Source organism: Scyliorhinus torazame, chromosome 4 (assembly GCF_047496885.1).
Source record: "Scyliorhinus torazame isolate Kashiwa2021f chromosome 4, sScyTor2.1, whole genome shotgun sequence".
Taxonomy (NCBI): Eukaryota; Metazoa; Chordata; class Chondrichthyes; order Carcharhiniformes; family Scyliorhinidae; genus Scyliorhinus; species Scyliorhinus torazame.
Genome location: NC_092710.1, coordinates 214,189,269 through 214,214,281, shown reverse-complemented (window position 1 = coordinate 214,214,281; position 25,013 = coordinate 214,189,269). Strand labels below are relative to the sequence as shown.

The following is a 25,013-nucleotide window of genomic DNA, read 5'->3' as shown; positions in this document are numbered from 1 at the left end:
ACCTCTCTCAATTTACACCCATTCAAATAATAATCTGCCTTCCTATATTTTGCTACCGAAGTGGATAAACTCACATATATCCACATTGCAGTGCATCTGCCATGCATGAGCCCACTCACTCAGCCTGTCCAAATCACACTGAAGCATCTCTGCATCCTTCTTACAGTTCACCCTCCTACCCAACTTTGTATCACCTGCAATTTTGGTGATGAAACATTTAGTTCCCTTGTCCAAACCATTAATATATACTGTGAACAGTTGAAGTCCTAGCGCAGATCCCTGCGGTACCCCACTAATCACTGCTTGGTAATTAGGAAAAGACCCATTTATTCCAACTTTTTCTTCCTATCTGCTAACCAGCTTTCTAACCATCTCAAGACACTACCCGCAATCCAATGCACTTGAACTTTACATGATAATCTACGATATGAAACCTTTTTGAAAGCCTTCTGAAAGTCTAAATAAACCACATCCAGGGTTATCCCTGGTCAATTCTATTAATCGCATCATCAAAGAATTCCAGTAGATTTGTCAAGCATGATTTCCGTTTTGTAAATCTTGCTTAAAAGGGGAAAATTCAGTACAGACTGTATAGTTGATTGTTGGGAAGTATGTTTCCTGGGGTGTTTATTCGCTGTAACCAGCTTTGATACATGTTTGTAATAAAATACATTTAAAAAAAAAAGAAGTGTATTTCTCTGCAAAATGTCTAACATTAAATTGAGTTGAATAGCTGGTTGGTTTAGCTCAGTGGGCTAGACAGCTGGTTTGTAATGTAGAACAAGACCAGCGAGGGTTCAATTCCCATACCAGCTTACCCGAACAGGTGCCGTAATGTGGTGACTAGGGGCTTTTATAGGGTATAGTAAGTTCATACCTGTGACAATAAAAAGATTTATTATTATTATTATTATTATTAAAAACTTGAAAAGATTTGCCTTAATTATATTTTGGGCAATTGTCATGTCAGACTAGTGTGCAAGTATATACTTTGCCAAAATACGTGCTCGAAATCAGACCAATTCACTTTTGTCAAGGTTATGCGATGTTCAGAACATTGGCAGTCTGCTGTGATTAATGAGCAACTTTTAGGGTCCACGTACTTCTCAGATGATTGTACTGGCAGTGATTCAAGCATTAACTAAATGGTTTAGCTTTCATTAAAGTAAATTCTGAACCCAGCTGTGGCTTAGTGCAGAACTTGAACTCCATACAGCTGCACCAAAACAGCAGAAACTTTCCATTGCTCTACATAACTTTGCTGCAACTTCAAAATGGGCCTTGGTTACAGTGTTAGAGAGTAAGTACTATTTTTATCCTCCCTGCAAAATTACATGGATAAATTGGGAGTTCGGCAAGTGAAACTTTAAGCACTCAGTTTTATATTTTGAATGCTTTTATTTTTAATTTGTTGAAGATTGGCTGTGAAATTGAATCATTTTATGTAAATGAAATTCATCATATTGCTGGTCTCAGATGTATAGTCTTGAAGTGGAACTGCCAAAATCAGATTTTTTTTCTGCACTGAACTGATTCGCAACCTTGTGGAGAACTCCCCTTCTCAGAGCTTTTACTTTTGTGAGAAAGTAGATGGAAGATTCTCATCTCTCATAACACCAAAATGACTTGGTGATTAGTTTAGAAAGTGCCAAGACTTCCAATAAAACTGGCCAATTTGATTTTGTATCCTGCTTTACACTGAACTGACAATATACGGCAATTTGGCTAAAGAAGACAATATTCCCCTATGCAAAAAGCTGGAAACTACTACATCTAAATTGTTGGCACACTGTATCTGGGAAATAATATTTGAGTGAGATGGATGGAAAATTGATTAGATTTCTGTTCCCTGTTTCATTGTCACCTGTGACTTGCCTGTGCTCTATTTCCTTTGATATCAAAATGTTGACTTGTTAAAGGTAACTTATTAAATGTGCATGAACAGACTGTCATATGTTCGAAGAAAGTGGACTCTTGAGTTCTATACATTAGTGACAGAGAAATCTCAGAGGGATTTTAGGTATAGAAATGCAGGGAAATGTAGTGAGCTGTTGGAAGCTTCGGTTAGAGGGAAAATTAAAAGGGATGTGGGCAATCATTTTTAGTGTGACTAATTGTACATGGGGGTCAGAATTTTAATTTGGTTTTAAAAGCTTATTTTTATTTCCAGATTGTGTTTTCGCTATTTTGACTATTCTCACTACACATGTGCCAGATATTATTTCTCAGTTTTAAAATGAAATGCTGTCCATTAATTGTGTTATATCTATGTAAATCATTGCCTAACCTTTCATATTCTTGGGCGCCCTTGAGCCTCCTGTCTGCTTTACAGTATAAAATTAAACACTCCTGTGCATATAGTTAATGTTGCAGTTATTGGGCACATAGTTACTATAATTCTATTGTTTTCTGTTACAAGGATTAAGTTCATGCAAATGTTCAGTTTCTCACAAATTGTATTTTAAAAAAAGGCTTTACTGAAATAGCAGATAATTAATTGGCATGTAAACCCAAACTCTAGATTGCTACTGTAACGTATGTTAACAGCATTTCCCTCTTCCTTCTCTGATCCAGGGTAGATCACCTGTATGCATTCTTTGTTCAGTGGTCACCAGAAATATATGGGAAAGATGCCAAGGACCAGGGATTTGTGGTGGTGGAGAAGGATGAGCTGGAAGTGATTGACAATTTCTTCAGTGACCCAATTCCTAAAAGTTGGGAGGTGGGTTATATTGGATAATTGTATTTCAGATTTCTAGATCTTAATCCTTGTAAGTTTTTCTCTTTAATTTATAATTTTAAACAGAATCCTTGCCACTTAAAATCTGAGCTATGCTGTGCACTGGTAACTACTCCTGGTATGTACGTTGAAACAATATCAAATAAATTTCCCCCTCCATAGGTTTTGAAAGATGCTGTCTTGCATGTAAAGCGTTTGTGGTTGCCCTCTCCCAAATAAGCTTCCATTTGCATATTATTGTGGTTAAGATAGCAAGAACAGAAAGCAGAGAATGAATGGAACTTTCCTTAAGCAGTTGAACGTGGGCTGCCGAAACTAACTTTTGATCAACAGTCAGAAAATTACTGAAAGAGGTGTAACTTAATTGATCTAGTTGAACAAGTCACAGATAAGGAACAAGTAGTGATTTTTCATTTTGTGCAGATTTTAGCAGTAACCATGTTGAGTCCATCATTGCCTACTCTTATCTAATATTGAGAGATGTTTATTAACAGCATCCTCATCCTGGACCTTTGACAGGTTTATATGAAAATCTGTGTATTTTTGAATCCTCTAAAGCTTGTTGCTGTTAGGTGGTAGAGCTGTTTCTAATGAGGTGTGCTACTGAAAATGTCATATTTAAGAAGTTACGTCCCTAGCAGAAATACAATAATTCTAGATATCTGAGAAGGATATCAAGATCATGTTGCCGATGCATATGCAGGTTTTCATTCTCTTGGCCATCTAGCTGCCAGCTTCTCCACTACGGGATGTAGAATTTCAAATGAATATTCGCATACACCTGACATGACCTGCAGGCTGTAAAATGTTGTATTTTTTAAGTAGCACCAACAGCTGTGCTGATTTTTTTAAAACTTCCAACCAACATTCATCGTTATATCTAAGAATCACACATCTCTAATAAAACAAGATTCCGTAGTAGATATTGTACCCAGCACAATAATGCAGATAATATCAAACTAGTGAAATATCTTCACTTAATTACTGATCATTTTACAGTATTGCAGAGAATTATGTTCATGGATTTGAAAGCAGCAGTAGTTTTGACAGGAGTTTTGGTTCAATTTTGAGCAGAAACTGGGGTGTGTGGTTTGGCAGAAACATAATTTGGCTGTTGTCGAGATACATCTGATAAATATCTCTTGAGAGCTAAATGAAACATAATAGAATTAAATAGATTAGCAATTAACATAGAGGAAGTTATTAAAGGCAGCTTGAATTAGGGTAGGGGAAGGAATTTGGGTTTGACTATGGGTAAGCAGAGCTTAGAGGGTGGTCAAGGGAAGGAACAAAAAATATCCAAGCCCTAGACTGTTATCACAAATTTTTGCTACATTTTTCTATTGACTGTTAATTATGTTAATATCCCCAACTGTAATTTGTTATATCAGCCGTCAGTGCAGTTGCAGTTTGTGGCACTATGGCTCCGGTGGAACAAATTGCAAGTTTCTCTCCCAACACTATCTCCTTTTTAATGAAGAAAACACTTGTATTTGTAAACAGAACATGGAAAATTGCCTGTAGCATTGCCCAGTGTTCTATAATAGCTAAATGTCCACAAAATGTTAGTCACTGTTTTATCTCAAATTGCTGATGGTGTAAGCAGGGCATCCTGGGAACCTAATGAGCAGTGGGATCAGCAATGTATCTCTGTAACCAATTAGATTTAAGGATTGAGGAGAGAAAAGAGACAACAAAGAAGGAGGGTGAGTTATAATGGGTGAATTCAATGCCAAATCAGATACAAAAAGATAACTGGAAAGAAAGAAAGAAACAAAAACAGAAAATACTGGACAATCTCAGCAGGTCTGATCGCACCTGTGGCGAGAGACGGGAGCTAACACCTTGAATCTGGGTGACTCTTTGTCCAGTCTTATCAAGGAACGTGCGGAGTCTGCACATTCTCCCCGTGTCTGCGTGGGTTTCCTCCGGGTGCTTCGGTTTCCCACAAGTCCCCAAAGACATGCTGTTAGGTAATTTGAACATTCAGAATTCTCCCTCAGTGCCCGAACAGGCGTTGGAATGTGGTGACTAGGGGACTTTCACAGTAACTTCATTGCAGTGTTAATGTAAGCCTACGTGTGACAATAATAAAGATCAATATGATTATCAAAAAATAAATCCAGACGGAATGAGATGCCATAATTCTTTTAAATTGTTCACTTTCTGGTCAAGAAGGTCTGATTGTCAGTCATACTGGTAGTTATTAACAATAATCACACTGTTAAAAGGGTACTTATGCTGTGAATTAGTAGACTTAATCTTCTTTAAGTTTAATGGGTAATTAATGTACAAATGCTGAAACTTCATGAAACTGAAGGTTAATTTAATTCAGTGCGAAGGTTAATTTAATTATCCTGTTTTCAAAAAGTTGAAGGAGTGATGCAAATCATCAGAAGCTTGTGACTTGCAATTAAACTGACTGGAATCCTGAGGAAAAGAACTGATTTATTGGGCCTTGCTGTGGCCCAGAATCCTCATGAGACGTTGAGAATTTTGTGTTCCAAATTCTTACTGTCTTGTAATCCATCCCTCAGGATGCAGCCTATAGGAAGGACACCGAGCAGACCTTCAATCAAAGGTTTAACTTGGTAAAATCGGAGTGTGATGTTCAAAATTTTGAAGACAAAATCAACTGTGGACAGATGGAGGAAGTCATTTCACAGGCTGAGACTGAACTTTCTGTGGCATATAAAATGACCAAGTGGAAACTTTGAGAGCCATTAATAGAAGAAGCCTATCACAATCAATGGCAATGACCACTTTAAACTTTATGTAAATTACATTGCTTTATTTGGCAAATCATGTTGGTTCTATTCCAACCTGTATAGATGTTATTAAAATTAATCTCTGGGGGGAAAAAAATGTTGAACAAGACATTGAAAGAACTTCCTTGCTACTCATCAAATGGTGCCATGACATGTTTTACATTAGCTGAATAGGACAGGATTATTAACTTATCATAAAGATCGTACCTCTTCACTATGTGGAATTCACTACCACAGAAAGTAGTTGACGCCAAATGTTGGAAAATTTTGAGAAGAAATTAGATATTGCTCTTTGGGCTAAAGGGGGTCAATGGATATGGGGTGGGGGGTGGGGGGGGGGTTGAAGGCGGTCTCAGAGTATTGAACTTGATAATGAATGCTGGAGCAGGCTCGAAGGGCCGAATGCCGCCCTCCTGCTTCTATTTTCTATGTATGTTCTGTGTATGAAGAATTTTCTCAATTGGCCGAGATTATCTGGTCAAGTTTGATGATGGAATTTGAACCCAAGACTATCTGTCTCCCAAGAAGAAGTTGCTACTGCTGAACCGAGCTAACACTTTTTGCTCTTGAGCTATGTTTTGCACATAGTACAAACAATTTTGGTGTTAATTCCCCAGAATCCATAAAATCCCTACAGTGGAGAAGGGGGCCATTCCGCCCATCAAGCCTGCACCCAATCCTCTGAAAAAACACTCTGTCGAGGCACACCCCCTGCTCCATCCCTGTAACCCCACGCATTGATCATGACCAATCCACCTAATCTGCACATCCCTGGACACGAAAGACAATTTTGCACGGCCAATCCAACTAACTTGCACATCGTTGGACTGTGGAAGAAAGCCCACGCAGGCACGAGGAGAATATGCAAACTCAACACAGTCATCCAAGGCCAGAATCAAACCTTGGTCCCTGATGCTGTGAGGCAGTAGTGCTTGTGCCACCTTGTTGGAAAACAGATCTAAAAACTTTAATGATAAATGCAGTTAGATATGATAATTAAAGAACAAGGGATGATCTTCGATTATCACCTTGTTCCTGATTTATTTTCTTGCATTGATAGCAGAGTCACCATGTAAATTTGCACTTCTGCCTTGTATTTTATTCTTTAATGTCTAGTCTTTAAGAAAAATTCTCCAAATGAGTTGCAAGATATTGATTTACCACTGAAGCAACACGCTACTTTCAGTTCTCATCACACATTTTTGTGTGGTTTGAAAACACTGACCTAATGTTGCTTTGGATTTTTGTTTTGAAGTATGGAAATCTTTTATTTTTTAAATTGCGCCCGGCAGCACTGGCGAGCGGAGATTCATAGTTCAGGGAATGGGACTAAGTGCAGCCTCGGTGGAGCGTTCCTTGCTGAGGCCCCATTTAATAGTGGAGTGGTTCTTGTTTCATTTCCATTAAATCACACCCGCTATTTCCAGTGGAAATTAGGTTATTCTGTTCCATACCACTGATGTAATGAATGTCGTATTACGATCCTGGATCAGACCCCAACAATGGCTAGGATACTGGACAGAAAGCCCAATATATTATTTTAATTTTGTAAGACTTTGAGGAAAGGAGACCTTGCTCCAGGAGTGATTTGATCACATTAGGGATATGGTATATTGAAACAAACTTTACTGCTAAAACAGTAAGGCCAGCATGATGGTGCAGTGGTTAGCACTGCTGTCTCACGGCGCTGAGGTCCCAGATTTGATCCTGGCCCTGGGTCATTGTTCGTGTGGAGTTTGCACACTCTCCCTGTGTCTGCGTGGTTTTCACCTCCACAACCCAAAGATGTGCAGGATACGTGGATTGGCCACGCTAAATTGCCCCTTAATTGGAAAAAATGAATTGGGTACTCTTTAAAAATTACTAACACAGTATTAAAATATATTTAACATCACACCCGAGAATAGCTTACAATTATCCCTTAAACAATGATAATCAGTACAATAACACAATAACCCTTCACTGCTATCTTTATTTCCACTCAAACAACAAAACCATCTCCGATCCCAATCCACTTTTAAATATAGTTAGCACTCAAGAGTACTTGCTGTACAGATGTCTGGAATACTCTATTTTGAGAAAGAGAGATCGTTTGAGACTGCTTTAAAGAAAGAGACCTGACACCCTGTCAGAACAATGCAGAATCTCTGGCTGTATTTCTTCAGAAAACCTTCTCTGCTCCCCTTCCACCCACAAACTAAAACTAACTATCTGAAAACACTTAACACCTGACTGCTTGTCTCCTCCCATTAAGTACATAATCTCACTGAACTGAACACAATGTCTTTAATTAACTACTCCGCAGGGAACCCTCTTAATAGAAAGAAAAATCCATTAGGTCAAACTTTTCTGATTTAATTGCACATCTGGATCCCAAAAAGCATAACTGTCTTGCAAACCAGGATTTTTAAAAACACTACTGCAACAGTCGTCTGAAAACTAACCCAGGCTTTTAACTCTTACTGCACCAAATACATATAATACAATACATCGGAAATTCCTGTATTCATCACAGTGGTAAACTTCTTGCATGGAATTGGCAGCCTTCTGTCTCGTGAAACCATGGTATGTACCATACTGGTCAATGCTGTGTATCACCTGTTGTGGCTCAAAAGCCCTCTTCTGCATTGCAGCCTGTGCTGCATTTGTTGCAAAGAACCATGTTTGATCCACTGCAAATCTCAAATGGTCTGATGTTTCCCTATCATATCTAGAACCCATTATCAAAGATTTTATAGCAGAGCACTTAGAAAACAGTGGCAGGATGGAACAGAGTCAGCATGGATTTATGAAGGGGAAATCATGCTTGGCAAATCTACTAGAATTCTTTGAGCATGTGTTTGGTAGAATTGATGAAGGGGAGCCAGTGGATGTGGTGTATTTGGACTTCGGAAGGTTTTTGACAGTCACGCATAAAAGATTAGCGTGTAAAATTAAAGCACATGGGATTGGGGCAAGTGTATTGAGGTGGATAGAAAACTGGTTGGCAGACAGGAAACAAAGAGTAGGAATTAACGCGTCTTTTTCAAATTGGCAGGCAGTACCACGGGATCGGTGCTAGGACCCCAGCTATATATTAATGATTTAGATGACCCCAGCTATATATTAATGATTTAGATGAGGAAACAAAATACCATATCTCCAAATTTGCAGATGGCACCAAGTTGGATGAGAGTGTGAGCTGTGAGGAGGATGCAGAGATCCTTCAGTGTGATTTGGACAAATTGAGTGAATGAACAAATGAATGGCAGATGCAGAATAGTCTGGATAAATGTGAGGTTATCCACTTTGGTAACAAAAAAAAAAGGCAGACTATTATCTGAATGGCCATAAATTAGGAGATGGGAACATGCAACGAGACCTGGGTATCCTCGTACGCCAGTCACTGAAGGTAAGCATGCAGATGCAGCAGGCAGTAAAGAAGGCAAATGGTATGCTGGCCTTCATTGCGAGAGGAATCGAGTACGGGAGCAGGGATGTCTTGCTGCAAATATACAGGGCCTTGGTGATACCACACCTAGAATATTGTGTGCAGTTTTGGTATCCTTATCTGAGGAAAGATGTTGTAGCCATAGAGGGAGTGCAGCGAAGGATTACCAGACTAATTCCTGGGATGGCAGGACTGACATACGAGGAGAGATTGAATCGGTTAGGATTGTATTCGCTAGAGTTCAGAAGAATGAGAAGGGATCTCATAGAAACCTATAAAATTATAACAGGACTGAACAGGATAGCTGCAAGAAGGATGTTCCCGATGGTGGGTGTATCCAGAATCGGGGGTCACAGTCTGAGGATTGTTAAGGGCCAGGGTTTAGAGAACCCCAAAGTGTATCATGAGTTCACCTGACCCACAATTTTTAATAGGTTGTGGTATGGGGAAGCACACGGCCCACTCTACAGGTGTGGTACAGCAGAAATGGAAAAGTATTTGTTAAAGCAAAACAATGTTTATTCTACGATCTCAAGCTAACCTTTTTAAAACATACAGTGAACATCTTAGCAACCATCAATTCAAATACAACCCCCAAAGAATACAACACTAAGTAATCCTTAATAACTTTCCAAACAACATCCAGAAGACAAAAGAAACACCTTTTTAACAGAAGCACATTAGGTTTACATTCACTATTGAGAACATGTATAATTCTGAATTCACCAAATGATCAAGAGGTAGTCTTTTCATGGCAGAGAGATCAACAGTACACCTGCTCTGTCTGGCTTCAGCTCCAACACTGAAAACTAAACTAAAAAACACCCTGCAGCAAACAGCCTAAAACGAAAGTAAAAAGCTGACAGACAGCCCAGCTCCACCCATACTCTGACATCACTAATAAACACCCATTTCTTAAAGGTACATATCTTAAGCATCTATTTCTTAAAGGTATATTTCTTAAAGGTACATTTCTTAAACACCCATTTCTGAAAGGTACTTTCACATGACAGGATACGGGGTTGGACCATTTAGGACAGAGATGAGGAGAAATTTCTTCACTCAGAGCGGTGAGTCTGTGGAATTCATTACAAAAGGAAGTAGTTGAGTCCAAAATATTGTATGGTTTCAAGAAGCAGTTAGATATAGCACTTGGGGCGAAGGAGATCAAAGGATATAGGGAAAGCAGGATTAGGCTATTGAGCTGGATGATCAGCCATGATCATAATGAATGGCGGAGCGGGCTTGTAGGGCCGAATGACCTCCTATTTTTTTTCTATGTTACCATGTTGTCATGGAAAAAGGAGGTCACATTGAATAGTTTTGGTGAGCAGCCAATTTTCTCAATAGACCACCTTTGCTGACATGGTCAAATGCCGTGGTGTGATCAATGAAGGCAAAATATAGTGGTCTCCTTTCTTCACAGCATTTGTCTGCAGCTGCCAAACTGAGAAGATCATGTCAGTTGTAAATCTTTAAATTCTGAAATTCGAATGAGATTTCAGGTAGATGCATTATGCCAGGATTTGCTGATGAGGACAATGCGGGAAAAAGCTTCCCCCAATGATGTTCAGCAGGAGATGCCTTAATAGTTATTGCAATTGCTGCGGATGCCCTTGTTCGTTTACAGGGTCACAATCTACATCACACACATCCTGGGGCACTGCCCCCTCCCTCCAGCAGATTTGGTGATGTGTTTGCAAATTGCTGGTTCCCCACAATTGATAAATTCAAGTGGTATAACTTCAGCACCTAGAGCTTTGCCCATGGCAAGAGATTCAATAGTTTTGCTGAGCTCCTTCATCGTTCGCTGTCAAGTTCTGCCATATAAATGAGGCTTTCTATAGTGTCTAGTGCTTTCTTGGTGTCCGTGTTCTCTCAACTCAAGATAGTGTTTCATCAATCACTCCAACTGCAGTCAATAATGACTCCTCTGCCTTTGTTCAGTGGAGTTGTTCCCTGATGCACCAGTTGACTTTTTTGTCCCTTCATTCAAACCCCTGACATAAGAACATAAGAACTAGAAGCAGGAGTAGGCCATCTGGCCCCTCGAGCCTGCTCCACCATTCAATGAGATCATGGCTGATCTTTTGTGGACTCAGCTCCACTTTCTGGCCCGAACACCATAACCCTTAATCCCTTTATTCTTCAAAAAACTATCTATCTTTATCTTAAAAACATTTAATGAAGGAGCCTCTACTGCTTCACTGGGCAAGGAATTCCATAGATTCACAACCCTTTGGGTGAAGAAGTTCCTCCTAAACTCAGTCTTAAATTTATTTCCCCTTATTTTGAGGCTATGCCCCCTAGTTCTGCTTTCACCCGCCAGTGGAAACAACCTGCCCCCATCTATCCTATCTAGTCCCTTCATAATTTTATATGTTTTTATAAGATCCCCCTCATCCTTCTAAATTCCAATGAGTACAGTCCCAGTCTACTCAACCTCTCCTCGTAATCCAAGCCCTTCAGCTCTGGGATTAACCTAGTGAATCTCCTCTGCACACCCTCCAGTGCCAGTACGTCCTTTCTCAAGTATGGAGACCAAAACTGAACACACTACTCCAGGTGTGGCCTCACTAACACCTTATGCAATTGCAGCATAACCTCCCTCGTCTTAAACTCCATCCCTCTAGCAATGAAGGACAACATTCCATTTGCCTTCTTAATCACCTGTTGCACCTGTAAACCAACTTTTTGCGACTCGTGCACTAGCACATCCAGGTCTCTCTGCACAGCAGCATGTTTTAATATTTTATCATTTAAATAATCTATTTTGCTGTTATTCCTACCAAAATGGATAACCTCACATTTGTCAACATTGTATTCCATCTGCCAGACCCTAGCCCATTCACGTAGCCTATCCAAATCCCTCTGCAGACTTCTAGTATCCTCTGCACTTTTTGCTTTACCACTTATCTTAGTGGCGTCTGCAAACTTGGACACATTGCCCTTGGTCCCCAACTCCAAATCATCTATGTAAATTGTGAACAGTTGTGGGCCCAACACTGATCCCTGAGGGACACCACTAGCTACTGATTGCCATCCAGAGAAACATCCATTAATCCCCACTCTTTGCTTTCTATTAATTAACCAATCCTCTATCCATGCTACTACTTTCCCCTTAATGCCATGCATCTATCTTATGCAGCAACCTTTTGTGTGGCACCTTGTCAAAGGCATTCTGGAAATCCAGATATACCACATATCCATTGGCTCCCCGTTATCTATGTCATGTCCTTGTGTCAAAGGACATAATGGATATTCTGGCAAATTTGTAACCAGTAGTCATTGGCGCATTTCTTAGTTTGTTGGACTTAATTCGAGTGGCTTAATGCATTCAGAAACTTCTTTTTCAGATTTCTCTTGTAATTAATGGGAGTGATCACTTAGCTTCAATGACAGGTTCCATCACAGCCACAAACCAGTCAGCATTTTTCTACTTTTGTTTCCTGCAGTTCGACTGTAACTGCCAAGGATATTTCTAAATGTCTCAACTTAGTTTTGCTTAGTGAAAACTAGCAGGGGACTTTTTAAAAAAAATTTGTGTTAGTCGCATTTTGTTGGATTTACCTTTTTACAGGATGAAAATGATTCCATTTCATCATCGGTGGAACACCAGGGAGTTTTTTTGGTGCCCTGGCCAAAGTTTACCCAGTAATCAATGCCACAAACATCATACTAATTGATCATTTAATTTATTTGTGTCTGCAAATTGGCTTGAATGTTTGCACACTGGTTACTAAGCTAAGTAATTCATTGGCCGTGAAGCACTTTAGAGAATCAAGAGGATGTAAAAAGTCCTCAAACATTGTTTTTTCCTTTATGGCAGGATTTCAGACATGGACTTCAAAGTTGAAAGCTGTAGGAGTAGCTTAAATGATACATGTTTCAACTTTTGAAATATGCAAGGAAATGATGTGTAGAAACTGGCTACTTTCCAGTTCTGTTTTAACTCCGGTAGTAGGAATTTACTTTCCAGAGAACTAAATTTGCTCAAGGTTGCTGTGGTACATTTGCAAAATCGTGATGATTTTTAAAAACGGAATACTTGGCATAAAGTTCTATGCATTATTCTTAGTTAAATCATTCAAGCTGAGACGATCTGGCATATCCACCAATGTGAATTTCCTAAATGTTATCACCATATGAAGAGCCAAGAACAGTACTTCACAGGAACAAGCCGTTCGGCACTCCAAGCCTGCACCGTCATGATGCCTGTCCAAACTAAAACTATCTGCACTTCATGGTCTGTATCCCTCTATTCCCACCCTATTCATGTGTTTGTCAAGATGCCACTTAAATGCTGCTATCATATCTGCTTCCATCACCTCCCCCGGCAGTGCATTCCAGGTACTCGCCACCCTCTGTGGGGGGAAAAAAAATTTGCCTTGCACATCTCCTCTAAACTTTCCCCCTTGCACCGTAAACCTTTGTTCCCTAGTAATTGACTTTTTCATCCTGGGAAAAAGTCTACTATCCACTGTGTCCATGCCATTCATAATTTTGTAAGCCTATATCATCATCTCTCAACCTCCGCAGTTCCAGTAAAAACAATCTGAGTTTATCCAATATAGTTAATGACCAGACCAGGCAACATCCTGATAAACCTCTTCTGTACCTTCTCCAAAGCATCCACATCCTTCTGGTAGTGTGGTGACCAGAATTGTACACAATATTCCAAATGTGGCCTAACCAAAGTTCTGTACAGCTGTAGCATGACTTGCCAGTTTTTAAACTCAATGCCCCAACCGATGAAGACAAGTATGCCCTATGCCTTCTTGACTACCTTATCACCTGTGTTGCCACTTTCAGTGATCTGTAGGCCTGTTCGCCCAGATCTCCCTGCCTGTCAATACTCCCAAGGGTTCTGCCATATATTGTATAATACCTGTATTAGACCTTCCAAAATGAATTACCTCGCATTTGTCCGGATTAAATTCCATCTGACCTTTCTCCGCCCGTCGGCAACCGATCTATATCCTTCTGTATCCTCTGATATTCACCTGTACTATCCGCAACTAGAATACATACAGTGCAGAAGTAGGGTATTCGGCCCATCGACTCTGCACTGACCCTTTGAAATCGCACTCCACCCAAGCCCACTCCCCCTGCCCTAACCCTATAACCCCTTAACCTAACCTACACATCCCTGGAAACTAAGAGGCAATTTAGCATGGCCACTCCGCCTAATTGAGGAAACCAGAGCACCCAGAGGAAACCCACGCAGACACGGGGAGAATGTGCAAACTCCACAGACAGCCACGTAAGGCTGGAATTGAACCTGGGACCCTTGCTAACCACCTCATCCAATCTTTGTGTTGTCCGCAAACTTACTAATCAGGCCAGCTACATTTTCTCCAAATCATTTATATATGCTACAAACGACAAAGGCCCCAGCGGTCCCAACTAGTTACAGCCTTCCATTCAGAAAGCACCCTTCCACTGCTACTCTCTGTCTTCTATGACCGAGCCGATTTGGTATTCATCTTGCCAGCTCACCTCTGATCCTGTGTGACTTCACCTTTTGTACAAGTCTGCCATGAGAGATCTTATCAAAGCCTTTACTGAAATCCATGTAGATAACATCCACTCCCCCCTCTTTCATCATTCATCTTCGTCACTTCCTCAAAAAACTCAATCAAGGTAGTGAGACACAACCTCCCCTTCACAAAAGCATGCTGCTTATCGCTAGTAAGTCCATTTGTTTCCAAATGTGAGTCAATCTTGTCCCTAAGAATATTTTCCAATAATTTCCCTACCACTGATGTAAGGCTCACCGGCCTACAATTTCCTGGTGTATCCCTTCCATTGGCTATTCTCTAGTCCTCTGGTACCTCACCTGTAGCCAATGAGGCTCATTTCTGTTATGGGCTCAGCAATTTCCTCCCTTTCCTCCCTCAGCATTTTGGAGAAGATCCCATTAGGCCCTGGAGACTTATCCACATAATGCTTTTTAAGATGTCCAACACCCCCGCCTTTTTGTTATCTACATGACCCAGAATATCTGCACCCTTCACTAGTTCATTATACATCAAGTCCTTCTCTTTGGTGCAAAGTACTCATCCAGTATATCGTCCATTTCTTCTGGCTCCACACATAGATTCCCTCCTCTGCCCTTGAGTGGGCCAACCCTTTCCCTGGCTACCCTCTTGCCCTTTATATACATATAAAGTGCCTTGAGATTCTCCTTGAACCTGTTTGCCAAGGACTTTTCATGATCCCTTTTAGCCCTCCTAACTCCCTCCTTAAGTTCATTCCTACTTTCTTTATATTCTTCAAAGAATTTTGTCTGTTCTCATCCTTCTATTCCTTAAGAATGCTTCCTTTTTCTTTTTGACTAGACTCACAATACACTTCGTTATCCAAGGTTCCCTAAACTTGCCATACTTATCCTTCATCTTCACAGGAACAAGCTGGTCCTGAATTTTTAAAATTTTTAATTTAGAGTACCCACTCCATTATTTCCAATTAAGGGACAATTTTAGCATGGCCAAGTCACTTACCCTGCACATCTTTAGGTTGTGGGGGCGAAACCCACGCAAACACTGGGAGAATGTGCAAACTCCACACAGACAGTGACCCAGAGCCGGATCGAACCTGGGACCTCGGCGCCGTGAGACAGCAGTGCTAACCTGAATTCTAATCCAATGGCGTGTGACCGATGTCCCAATCTTAACTATTGTGTGATTGGAAGCAGCATTAGGTGCCATTTTTCTCCTAAACCAACACTGCCAAATGTTGTAACCCATCTGTCTTAACCACTATTAAACAAGTTCAGATTTAATTACAACATTGGTTTGGTTAAAATGAATGGCTTTACTTGGCTCGTTTTGGTTTATTATTCAAATTATAAATTGATTTTGATAGATGGGCATAGAAGATGATTTCACTTGATTTATCCTCAGTCGCTCCCAATCTAAATTCTCAGTTACTGTCTAATTGTTCTAATTGGCCTTCCCCCCAATTTAGCAACTTCACGCGAGATCTACTCTAATCCTTATCCATGAGTACCTTAAAACTTACTGAATTATGGTCACTTAGTCACTATACCCAAAATGCTCCCCTACTGAAACTTCGATCACCTGGCCGGGCCCCTTCCCCAGTACCAGCTCCTTCCCGAATTGGACTATTTACATATTGAAACAAATTGGTCAATAACAATTATTTTGGATGTACTACAAGGGTACCCAAAGTAGACTCTTCATATAACTATTAATTATAGGGCAGAACACTCGCTCTGAAAGTCAAGCAAACTTGACCAACTTTTATGAAAGCCAACTGAACAAGTGCCTGTAGAAAGCAATAAGAAACTAACATTCAAATTAGATGTTGATGCCTTTGAATAGTGATGGTAGATTATGCTCTACAGGTATGAGTTTAACAGAAGGTGTTACCAAGAGTGGCAAGATAAAACTGGCAGCTGTAGCATTAAATCAGCATTGACTGTTGACCAGTGTCACAATGTTAACTATTCTGCGATTGGAAGCAACATAAGGTGCCATTTTTCTCTGAAACCAACACTGCCGATTGTTGTAACCCATCTGTCTTAACCACTATTAAACAAGTTCCGATTTACTTACAACATTGGTTTTGTCAAAATGATTGGCTTTATTTGGCTCGTTTTGGTTTATTGTTCAAATTATAAATTGATTTTGATAGATGGGCATAGAAGATGGATTTAGAAAATGTAAAATAAAACTCATGGGGCATATTTGTTTCAATATAATTATTTTATATTATAATTTTATTAATTTACTGAATATAAAGTTTAATATAAATGATCAAACTTGAGCTGTGTATGTATTACCATTTTATAGTAAAATAAAAGCATGGCATTGCACTCCCAGTTTACTAATGATACTTTATGATGGGTGTTCAGGCGGGGATTTTTGGCAAGTTTCCAGTTTTGCTTTCTGCTTGAGCATGTTTGGTTTCTAAGCAAAACGAAAGTTACTATGTTGAATGGAAAGTAGCCTATCCTGCAGCAACAGCCTATCAAGTAGAATGGAATGTAGAAGCAAACGCCCCTTAAGCAGTTGAGGGAAGTTGAAGCATTGTTATTTCCAAGTGACCAGCCAGAGTTTTCTGGAAATCCAGTTGCAAAGATGAGGAGCCCCAGAATACCAAATAATATTAGAATTGTATTCAAAGCAAAGGGAGATGATGGATCCTTTGTGCAGGTCAGTCGTACATTTTTCTTTAGCATTAGCATATATCAGTTTAGGATCTTTTTTAAAGCAAAATAGTTTTGGGTGCAAGATTTACTGAGAAATTACTCATTTTAAAATGACCAAAATCTTTCATTTTTTTAAATTAAAATTTTACACAATAGTTTTTGCTTTCCAGCTGTTACATACATGTTTAAAATTGTTCAATAATTGTATGCTCAATAGATGTCAACTGTTCTCTCTGAGCAGTTCTTGCAGTATTTGATTAATGGGCTTAAAATGAGGATGAAAGAAACATTAATATGCAGGGTGGTACGTTTAATAAAATTAACTATTTAGTCCTTTATTTAAAGCACCATTACCCTCCTTACAAAAATTCTAATTTGAATCACTTTATTATCTTAATGTATAATTAAAAGCTTTTTTTTTATTTGAAAGGTTTCTGTAATTGCACCTCCAGCATTCACCTAGAAGGGGCAAATTAGGAAGGTTTCCTTAAATGCTTTTTCATGTTTTTTACAAAAAATTGTGTCCTGAGCTTGTCATTAGAAATTGAAGCATGTAAAATTTTGTTTTCAGCATTGAATCATTTGTATTTACTTTGAAGGAATAAAAACAAATGAAGAGATTTGAAACATATTTTCATATACTTCAAAACCCTGCTGTAATTTTGCTTGCAAGTATTTGGGTTTAGCATTTTTTTGCGAGTTTTGAGGCATAATTGCATAATTTCAATCCTAGAAACTATCTGAAAAATGTATAAATCTTCTTAGAGGTCTACGTTAGTTTATTAAATAAATGTTCTCCAATTGTCTTCCTTTCTTGTCTGAGAGTGGTGATTAATGCTGGCTTTTTAGACCCTGTTATCCCACTGCTGTACCCTCTGAGCTTTAAGAGGCTGTGTAGCAAGCTGTTCAATCATAAGGGCACATCATGCCAAGCCTAAAACATATTACCCAACATCAATTCAAAGCAGGCTGCAACAGAGTTGTTGGACAACAGCCAGAACAGAGAACCTGTTTTTCTTTGAGGTTGTTTGGGAGGGGAAGGAGCTTTGGAAAATCCCACAACTTTTGTAATCATATTATTTTATAGATCATCACCATTGAAGAGGCAAAACGACGGCAAAGCGTTGGTAGTTTTTATGAAGAAGAGGCAGAAGATCTACAACCTGTTCTTACAGATCCTAGTGTACTGCTGGAGGGTTTCCATATTGAAAAGGTAAAAATACCTGAAACACATTCTAGTGGCTGCAATGTTTTGTGTTTTAGAGAAGAGAAATCCACTCATTAAATATTTTCCCCATAGCTAACACAACACCTTCCTGCAAGAACACAGGGTTATGCTTGGCGACTTATGTACAGTACAGCAGTTCATGGAACAAGCTTAAGAACCCTTTACCGCAGTTTGGCTGTTGTTGATACTCCTGTTCTTCTTGTTGTCAAAGACATGGATAATCAGGTAAATAAAATTGTTATATTTAAGCTAGTTGATAAAATGAGAATGTAACCATAATTGGTGGAAGAAATCAGAATTTGACAAGTCTAAGAATTTAGCATTGGAATAAATACGTTTGTAAAGCTAAAATCTTTGTTCTCCTTGCAGATATTTGGAGCATTGGCATCACATCCATTTCGATTAAGTGACCATTGCTTTGGTACAGGAGAAACCTTTCTCTACACATTCAATCCACAGTTCAAGGCAAGTTCTTACATGTTAGGTTTTTAGGAAGTTTGAGTAGTTGGGAGAAGTTGGCTGGTAAAATCATTTTAAAAAAATCATCCACTTGCACTTTTTAAGTTTTAGAGTTAGTAAATGATTTACTGAATAGATTTACATCATGCGGTGTTAAACGCCATCCATGCATCTTAAATTTCTGGATCAAAGTTTGTTAGTGTTAGTGCTTTGTTAGGATTATTCATTTCAAGTATGTCAGTTGAACTGTACATTTTTTTTGTAACAAAAGGAAGAATTTCTGCTGCATACATTTGGGAAAGACCTGGTTTATTGGATTCTTACAAAGCTAATACCGTATAGAATATATTATGCAAGACCAGAACAACAATTAGCTGGGTAGCTAAGGGTGGACTATAAATACAGTCTTGTCAGTGTCATCTACATTTCGAGAACAAATACTTTTTACAAAAATTAATTCCCCAGTTTAACATATTTACGCCAAACATTATGCAATATGTCCACATTTTGGAAATGTTTGAACAATTTTAATTTAAATAAATAAATTTAAGAGTACCCAATTCTTTTCTTTTCCAATTAAGCAATTTAGCATAGCCAATTCACCAACCTGCACATTGTTTTGGGTTGTGGGGGTGAGACCCATGCAGACACGGAGAGAATGTGCAAACTCCACACGGACACTGACCTGGGGCTGGGTCCTCTGCCCCATGAGGCAGCGAACAATTTTAATTAATGTATAATTGATGCAAGTAAATCTCTGTTATGGAAACACACAGCCTTATTTTATTTGTAATGTTATATTATGTAACATTAATAAAAATTTAATATATTTTAATTCAATAGATATTCAGGTGGAGTGGAGAAAACTCATACTTCATTAAAGGAGATAGAGACTCTTTAGAACTAGGTGGAGGCAGGTATGTATCCACCACATTTAATGAACTACAGCTTATGATTTGCTTTTAATTTTATATCAGCCTGAAATTTAATGTAGAATGCATTTATATTGAATGGCCTTGGAGTATTTTTCTTAAAATAATGCAAGCACAATATTGAATTTGATGGTTTAACCAAAAAGAATCACACCATGTGATGGAACAATATTAAAACATCTGTACTTGCAAAGTATGTAGGTTTAAATGCAGTCCTAAAGAACCCCAACTAGTTCATTATATTAACTAATTTGGGTGAGTTTGCTTAGCTGCATGATATGTTGGAGGATTATATAAGTGAAGTATTTCAATTTGTTGGGAAGATCATTTGTAAGGAGACTCTTAAAGGGGAGAAAGTGTTGCTGGCATTTTTTAAGGATTTCTAAAGGTGATGGAATCGAGAGATGTTTGCATTTTGTAGTGGAATAGCTTTCTACTTTCTAAAGACGTTTGATTTTGGAACTGAATTTCTCCCATGTTTAAATGTAGTGTGAATAAGGCACACAAAGACCCAAAACGCCCTGCACATTTTGCCAAAATGGTTCAATAGGTAGAAAATCTTTTTTTTTTTTTTTTAATTTTTTTTTATTGGCATTCTCATATTTATAAACAGTATATATATATATATATATACACACACATCACATTTTTCTTGCCTGTGCTAATTTCCTTTATTATACAGAGAGGTTTAGTTTGTCCTTCGTTTAACTGACCCTACGTGCATTTTGCTGCCCTCTGGATCGGTCTATGGTTCCTTTCCCCTTCCCCATTGTCCCCCCCATCCTCCCTCCCCCCCAAAATCTTTTTTGACTGTAGACTTGCACCTAACATTGAGAATGACTTGACTTGAACTTTGAAAAGAGGAAATATTTCTATTGGTGTCTCCTTGCGTTTGTGTCCGGGCCCCAGAAATGTAAGGAAGTACCTTCTGGGTCCCAGTGGTCATCTATTCCCGTAACAGCCTCCCCGGACAGGCGCTGGAATGTGGCGACTAGGGGCTTTTCACAGTAACTTCATTGACGCCTACTTGTGACAATAAGCGATTTTCATTTTTTTTTCTTCATTTTTTTCATTATTAGGTTTATAAATGGCCCACGATTTACACTGCTAATGATGGTGAAACTGTCAGTGTTTGCCACCATTATTGTGCTGAAACTGACAACTTTGAAAGCCCACAAAGATGCAGAATAACACAGAAATCCAGACGCTGCTGTCAATGATTCTTGACGTTTTCCCAAGCTACATATCCCAAGCAACCTGTACATTGATAAAAGCTTCCACTTTTATACACCGTTCATTTCACTGAGAATCCTTGGAAAAAGTTGCACCTTGTTGAATAAGATGGAACTGGATACTTAAAAAAAAAAAAAAAATTTAGAGTACCAATTCTTTTCTTTCCTAATTAAGGGGCAATTTTAACGTGGCCAATCCACCTATCCTGCACATCTTTTGGGTTGTGGGGGTGATACCCACGCAAACACTGGGAGAATGTGAATTGGATACTTACTGTGTACTAAGTTCATAATTACTGCTAAGCTCCTCACTGGCCCCAAAAAGCTAATTTTGTATTTGTGGCATGGCAAATTAATTATTATGCTGAATTCACCGTTTAAAATTTCTACTTAAAGTTTTGCTCGCAATATTTTACCATCTAAATCTAATCATTATTTCGCAGTCTAAAAATTTTAATTTTTTAAGGGATTCAGTGGTTTTAACTCCATGGTTTGTAGTCTGTGAGAATACGTCAGCATGATTGGCTGCTTGCCTTACTTGCAAACATCACGGCTGCTGCACATCTAGAGATCCCCGTAACTTGGAGACTGATTTAAACTGTTGTTGCACAGACATCACTTTATATGTGCGAGTAGCTTTCTTTGAAATCAGGAGCAAACATTGTTGTCTCACTGCTGACCGCAAAACCAACTATGAATAAACACACACGATAGGTACTGAATTTATTGCTGACAAATTTTATGATCTTGGTTTTCTAACAATCTCATTTTGTATTTCAGTGGCCATTTTGGCTTATGGCTTGACGCAGATTTATATCATGGACGAAGCAAACCATGTAGCACATTTAACAATGAAACACTGTCAAAAAAAGAAGACTTCATTGTGCAAGATCTGGAAGTGTGGACTTTTGTATAAATTTACCTGATATTTTACCAGTCCCACCTTAATTCTGCTGTTCAGTCCATTGGATGATACAATTCCACTGCTAGCTGCCTTATATTGCGTCCAGTGCTCACAGCATAATGTAAAGGAGCATGTTTCTGAATGCATAAGCTACAATTTTAAAGCTGAACTACAAAGGAGATAATAGGCCCACAGCTTTCCAGTAAGTCGATGATTGCTTTGCATTCTATCAACTTGCTTGGAACCCTTACATCTGCATCTCATCGCTTGATAAAGGAAGCCAGTTAAGTTGACAAAATCTTTTTGACAGTTTTTTGGTGCAAAGGAAGAGCAAAAGCTTTGTCATGACAGTTGTAGTTCCTTCCAAGGGCTGTGTGCTGGCCAGAGTGGCTGGCTATAAAGTGCTAGTATGGTCAAAGCCATGGTGCAAGGCGGTGCTTTTCAATTTAAGGGGACATTAAATATAAAAGCATTTTATGACCACATAATGCATGTTGAAGGCATATTGTTCAATACTAGTATGTTGGTCTGGTCTTTTTAATTGTTTTAGTACATAGCTTAAAGTCCTCTGGAATGTTTAATATTCTCTAGAAATGCTCGTTTGTTTTCCAGTAAGTGGAAGTAAATTTGTTGAAAAAGCGACAATCCTGGGAGAAAAAAATTTCAATTATGCCAGGATCATTTATATATTATAGTACAGTAATTTAATGTAACTCTTATATTTGTTTTTGGTTACATTAAATGTTTTATACCCTGTATTTAGGGTTGGTTTTGTATCGGTGCAGGCACTGAACGCCATGTTTAAAATCTTTGTTTGCAGTTAGCAAAATGATTATGTAAAATACTTGTTTCTTGTGTATGTATTTTTGCATTCATTTGAACATTCCAGTGTCTTAAGGGTAGAAAGGGAACTGTTAAGCGCACACAAGGAATATCATAGCACTTTGAAAGAAATGATAGAAGCATTTTTTGGCACCATATACAGATTGAATTATTATGTCTACACATACATCATCCTCCCTTCATTTTAGTCAATTAAAGTGCATTTTATGTAACAAAATACAGTGCAAAAAAATATTTTTTGATTATTTCTGGATTCTTCTGATATTAAGTGTTTGAACAGATTTTAAAGAAACAACGTAAAGCTTTTCAAGCTTTAAATACTTAAAATGCATGTTGTGTAAGTTTGATTTTTTTTCCTTCTGGATCAGATATTGACACATTGTTAGAAAAATAATGCTGTTCCATAAGGTGCCGTTTCTACTTCTGATCACCAAAATCCAGAAACAAGATCTAAAGAGCATTTCAATACTATTTAAAGTCACAAGTTTTCAACAATATGTTTGCATATTTGGCTGTTACGGTGCTCGTTAAGAATATCTGAACAGAGCACTAAATGTTTCACCAGTTTATTTTTTTTCAGGTTTAGCATTTGATATGTTAAACAATAGCTTAGAAATCATATTGTATTTAATGCACTATATACATAGTGTTATCAAAGCAATCAAAATTGTACCTGAAGTCTGTACCTGTGAATGTCATTAAGAACATATATACTGTAACATTGTTGCAGTAAATCCAATAAATCTATGTACTTAAAAGAGCATCAGAGAACGGATGTTTAATATTCAGAGAAAATAAGCTGATCATGTCTATTCATTGGTATAAGCTCAGACATTGATTTAAAAAGTGCTATCTTAGCTGCTAAGCCCAGAAGAGGTCTTGACAGCGATAGAGCGGATGTAAATAGGTAAGGTCCCAGGACCAGATGGGTTCCCGGTATAATTTTACAAGAGGTTTGTTGGATAGTTGGTTCTGTTATTGGTCGGGATGTTTGAAGACTCTAACACGGGTCTCCCTCCCTGAGACTCTGATGCAGGCACCGATTTCTCTTCTATTGAAGAATGATAAGGACCCCATGGAGTGTGGGTCGTACTACCCAATTTATTACCTAACATGGACGCCAAGATATTGACTAAGGTGCTAGTGCTGAGGTTGGAACCATGTCTTCAGGTGATTGGAGAAGATCAGTTGGGATTTGTCAAAGACCGACAATTGTTGTTCAATGTGCGGCAATTGTTAAATATGGTTCTTTCTCCACCTGAGGGGATGGTTTGAGAGGTAATCATCTTGTTAGATACCAAAAAGGCATTTGATAGGGTAAAATGGCTGTATCTTTTTGCAGTTTTGGAGAGGTTTGAGTTGGGGCCCAAGTTTATGTCTTGGATGCGCCTGTTGTACCAAGCTCCCTCGGCTAGTGTCCGGACCAATACTATGAGCTCAGAATACTTTCAATTGGTGCTCTCTTGTTTGGCGATAGAGCCTTTGGCCATCACTTTTGAGGGCTTTGAATAAGTGAAGAGGGATAATCAGGGGAAAGATGTCCCTGTGTGCTGATGACTTTTTACTTTATGTAATCGACCAGGTAATCGATGGTTGATATAATGGAACAATTGATGTGCTTTGGCTCCTTTTCAGGATATAAGCTAAACTTGGAAAGAGTGAGTGTTTCCGGGGAGGGGAGCATGACTCCAGCTTTAGATATCTGGGGGGGGGGGGGTAAGGAGGCGGTCCACGTAGCTTGAAATTGGGTCCGACTTCGTAAACTGTATTATATTAGTCTGGTAGGTAGCATCAAGTCCGACCTGCAAAAGGTCGGTCTTGACTCTACCTATCGGACTAAATAGGTGGGATAACCTTCCCCTGTCCTTGGAAGACGGGGTTCAGTTGATCACAATGAACATTTTGTCACGATTTTTATTTCTGTTCCAGTGTCTTTAGATTTTCTTTCCTAAATTTTTTTGGGGAGGGTTGAGAAGTTGATATCATCCTTTTATATGGGCGGGCAAGATCTCAAGGATCCGTAAGGCAGTCCTTCAAAGGGATAGACAGTCGGGGGCCTGGCATTGCTGAACCTGATAACTTTATTACTGGACAGCTAATGCAGAGAAGGTGTTGATTTGGTGTGGTGATCCCAGAGTTACATGGGTAAAGATAGAGTGGATGTCATGGAGGGGGTCTTGTTGAGGGCATTAGTGACAGCCTCGCTCCCATTCTCACGACAGAGTATTCATCAAATCCATGCTGTTTCCACATTGCAGATATGGAAACAATTTCAACATTTTAAATTGGGGTCAGTGTCAG

At 38.9% G+C, this 25,013-nt stretch overlaps 1 protein-coding gene across 10 annotated transcripts in view; it reads left to right on the top strand.

Moving 5' to 3' along the window:
• The window catches only part of LOC140410741 (nuclear receptor coactivator 7-like), a 186,315-nt gene extending 162,842 nt beyond the window's left edge, over positions 1 to 23,473 (top strand). For 5 of the 10 annotated variants that reach the window (XM_072499254.1, XM_072499253.1, XM_072499255.1 and 2 more), the window contains 6 exons: positions 2,575 to 2,722; positions 18,202 to 18,327; positions 18,415 to 18,567; positions 18,712 to 18,807; positions 19,645 to 19,718; positions 21,746 to 23,473. In XM_072499254.1, coding sequence (XP_072355355.1) covers positions 2,575 to 2,722; positions 18,202 to 18,327; positions 18,415 to 18,567; positions 18,712 to 18,807; positions 19,645 to 19,718; positions 21,746 to 21,881 — 733 coding nt within the window. In that variant the 3' untranslated portion in view covers positions 21,882 to 23,473. Of the gene's footprint in view, positions 1 to 1,129; positions 1,301 to 2,574; positions 2,723 to 5,277; positions 5,693 to 16,968; positions 17,119 to 18,201; positions 18,328 to 18,414; positions 18,571 to 18,711; positions 18,808 to 19,644; positions 19,719 to 21,745 lie in introns of those variants that run through there. The other 5 variants (XM_072499262.1, XM_072499263.1, XM_072499259.1 and 2 more) reach the window with 5 other exon arrangements.
• The last annotated feature ends 1,540 nt before the right edge of the window (positions 23,474 to 25,013 follow it).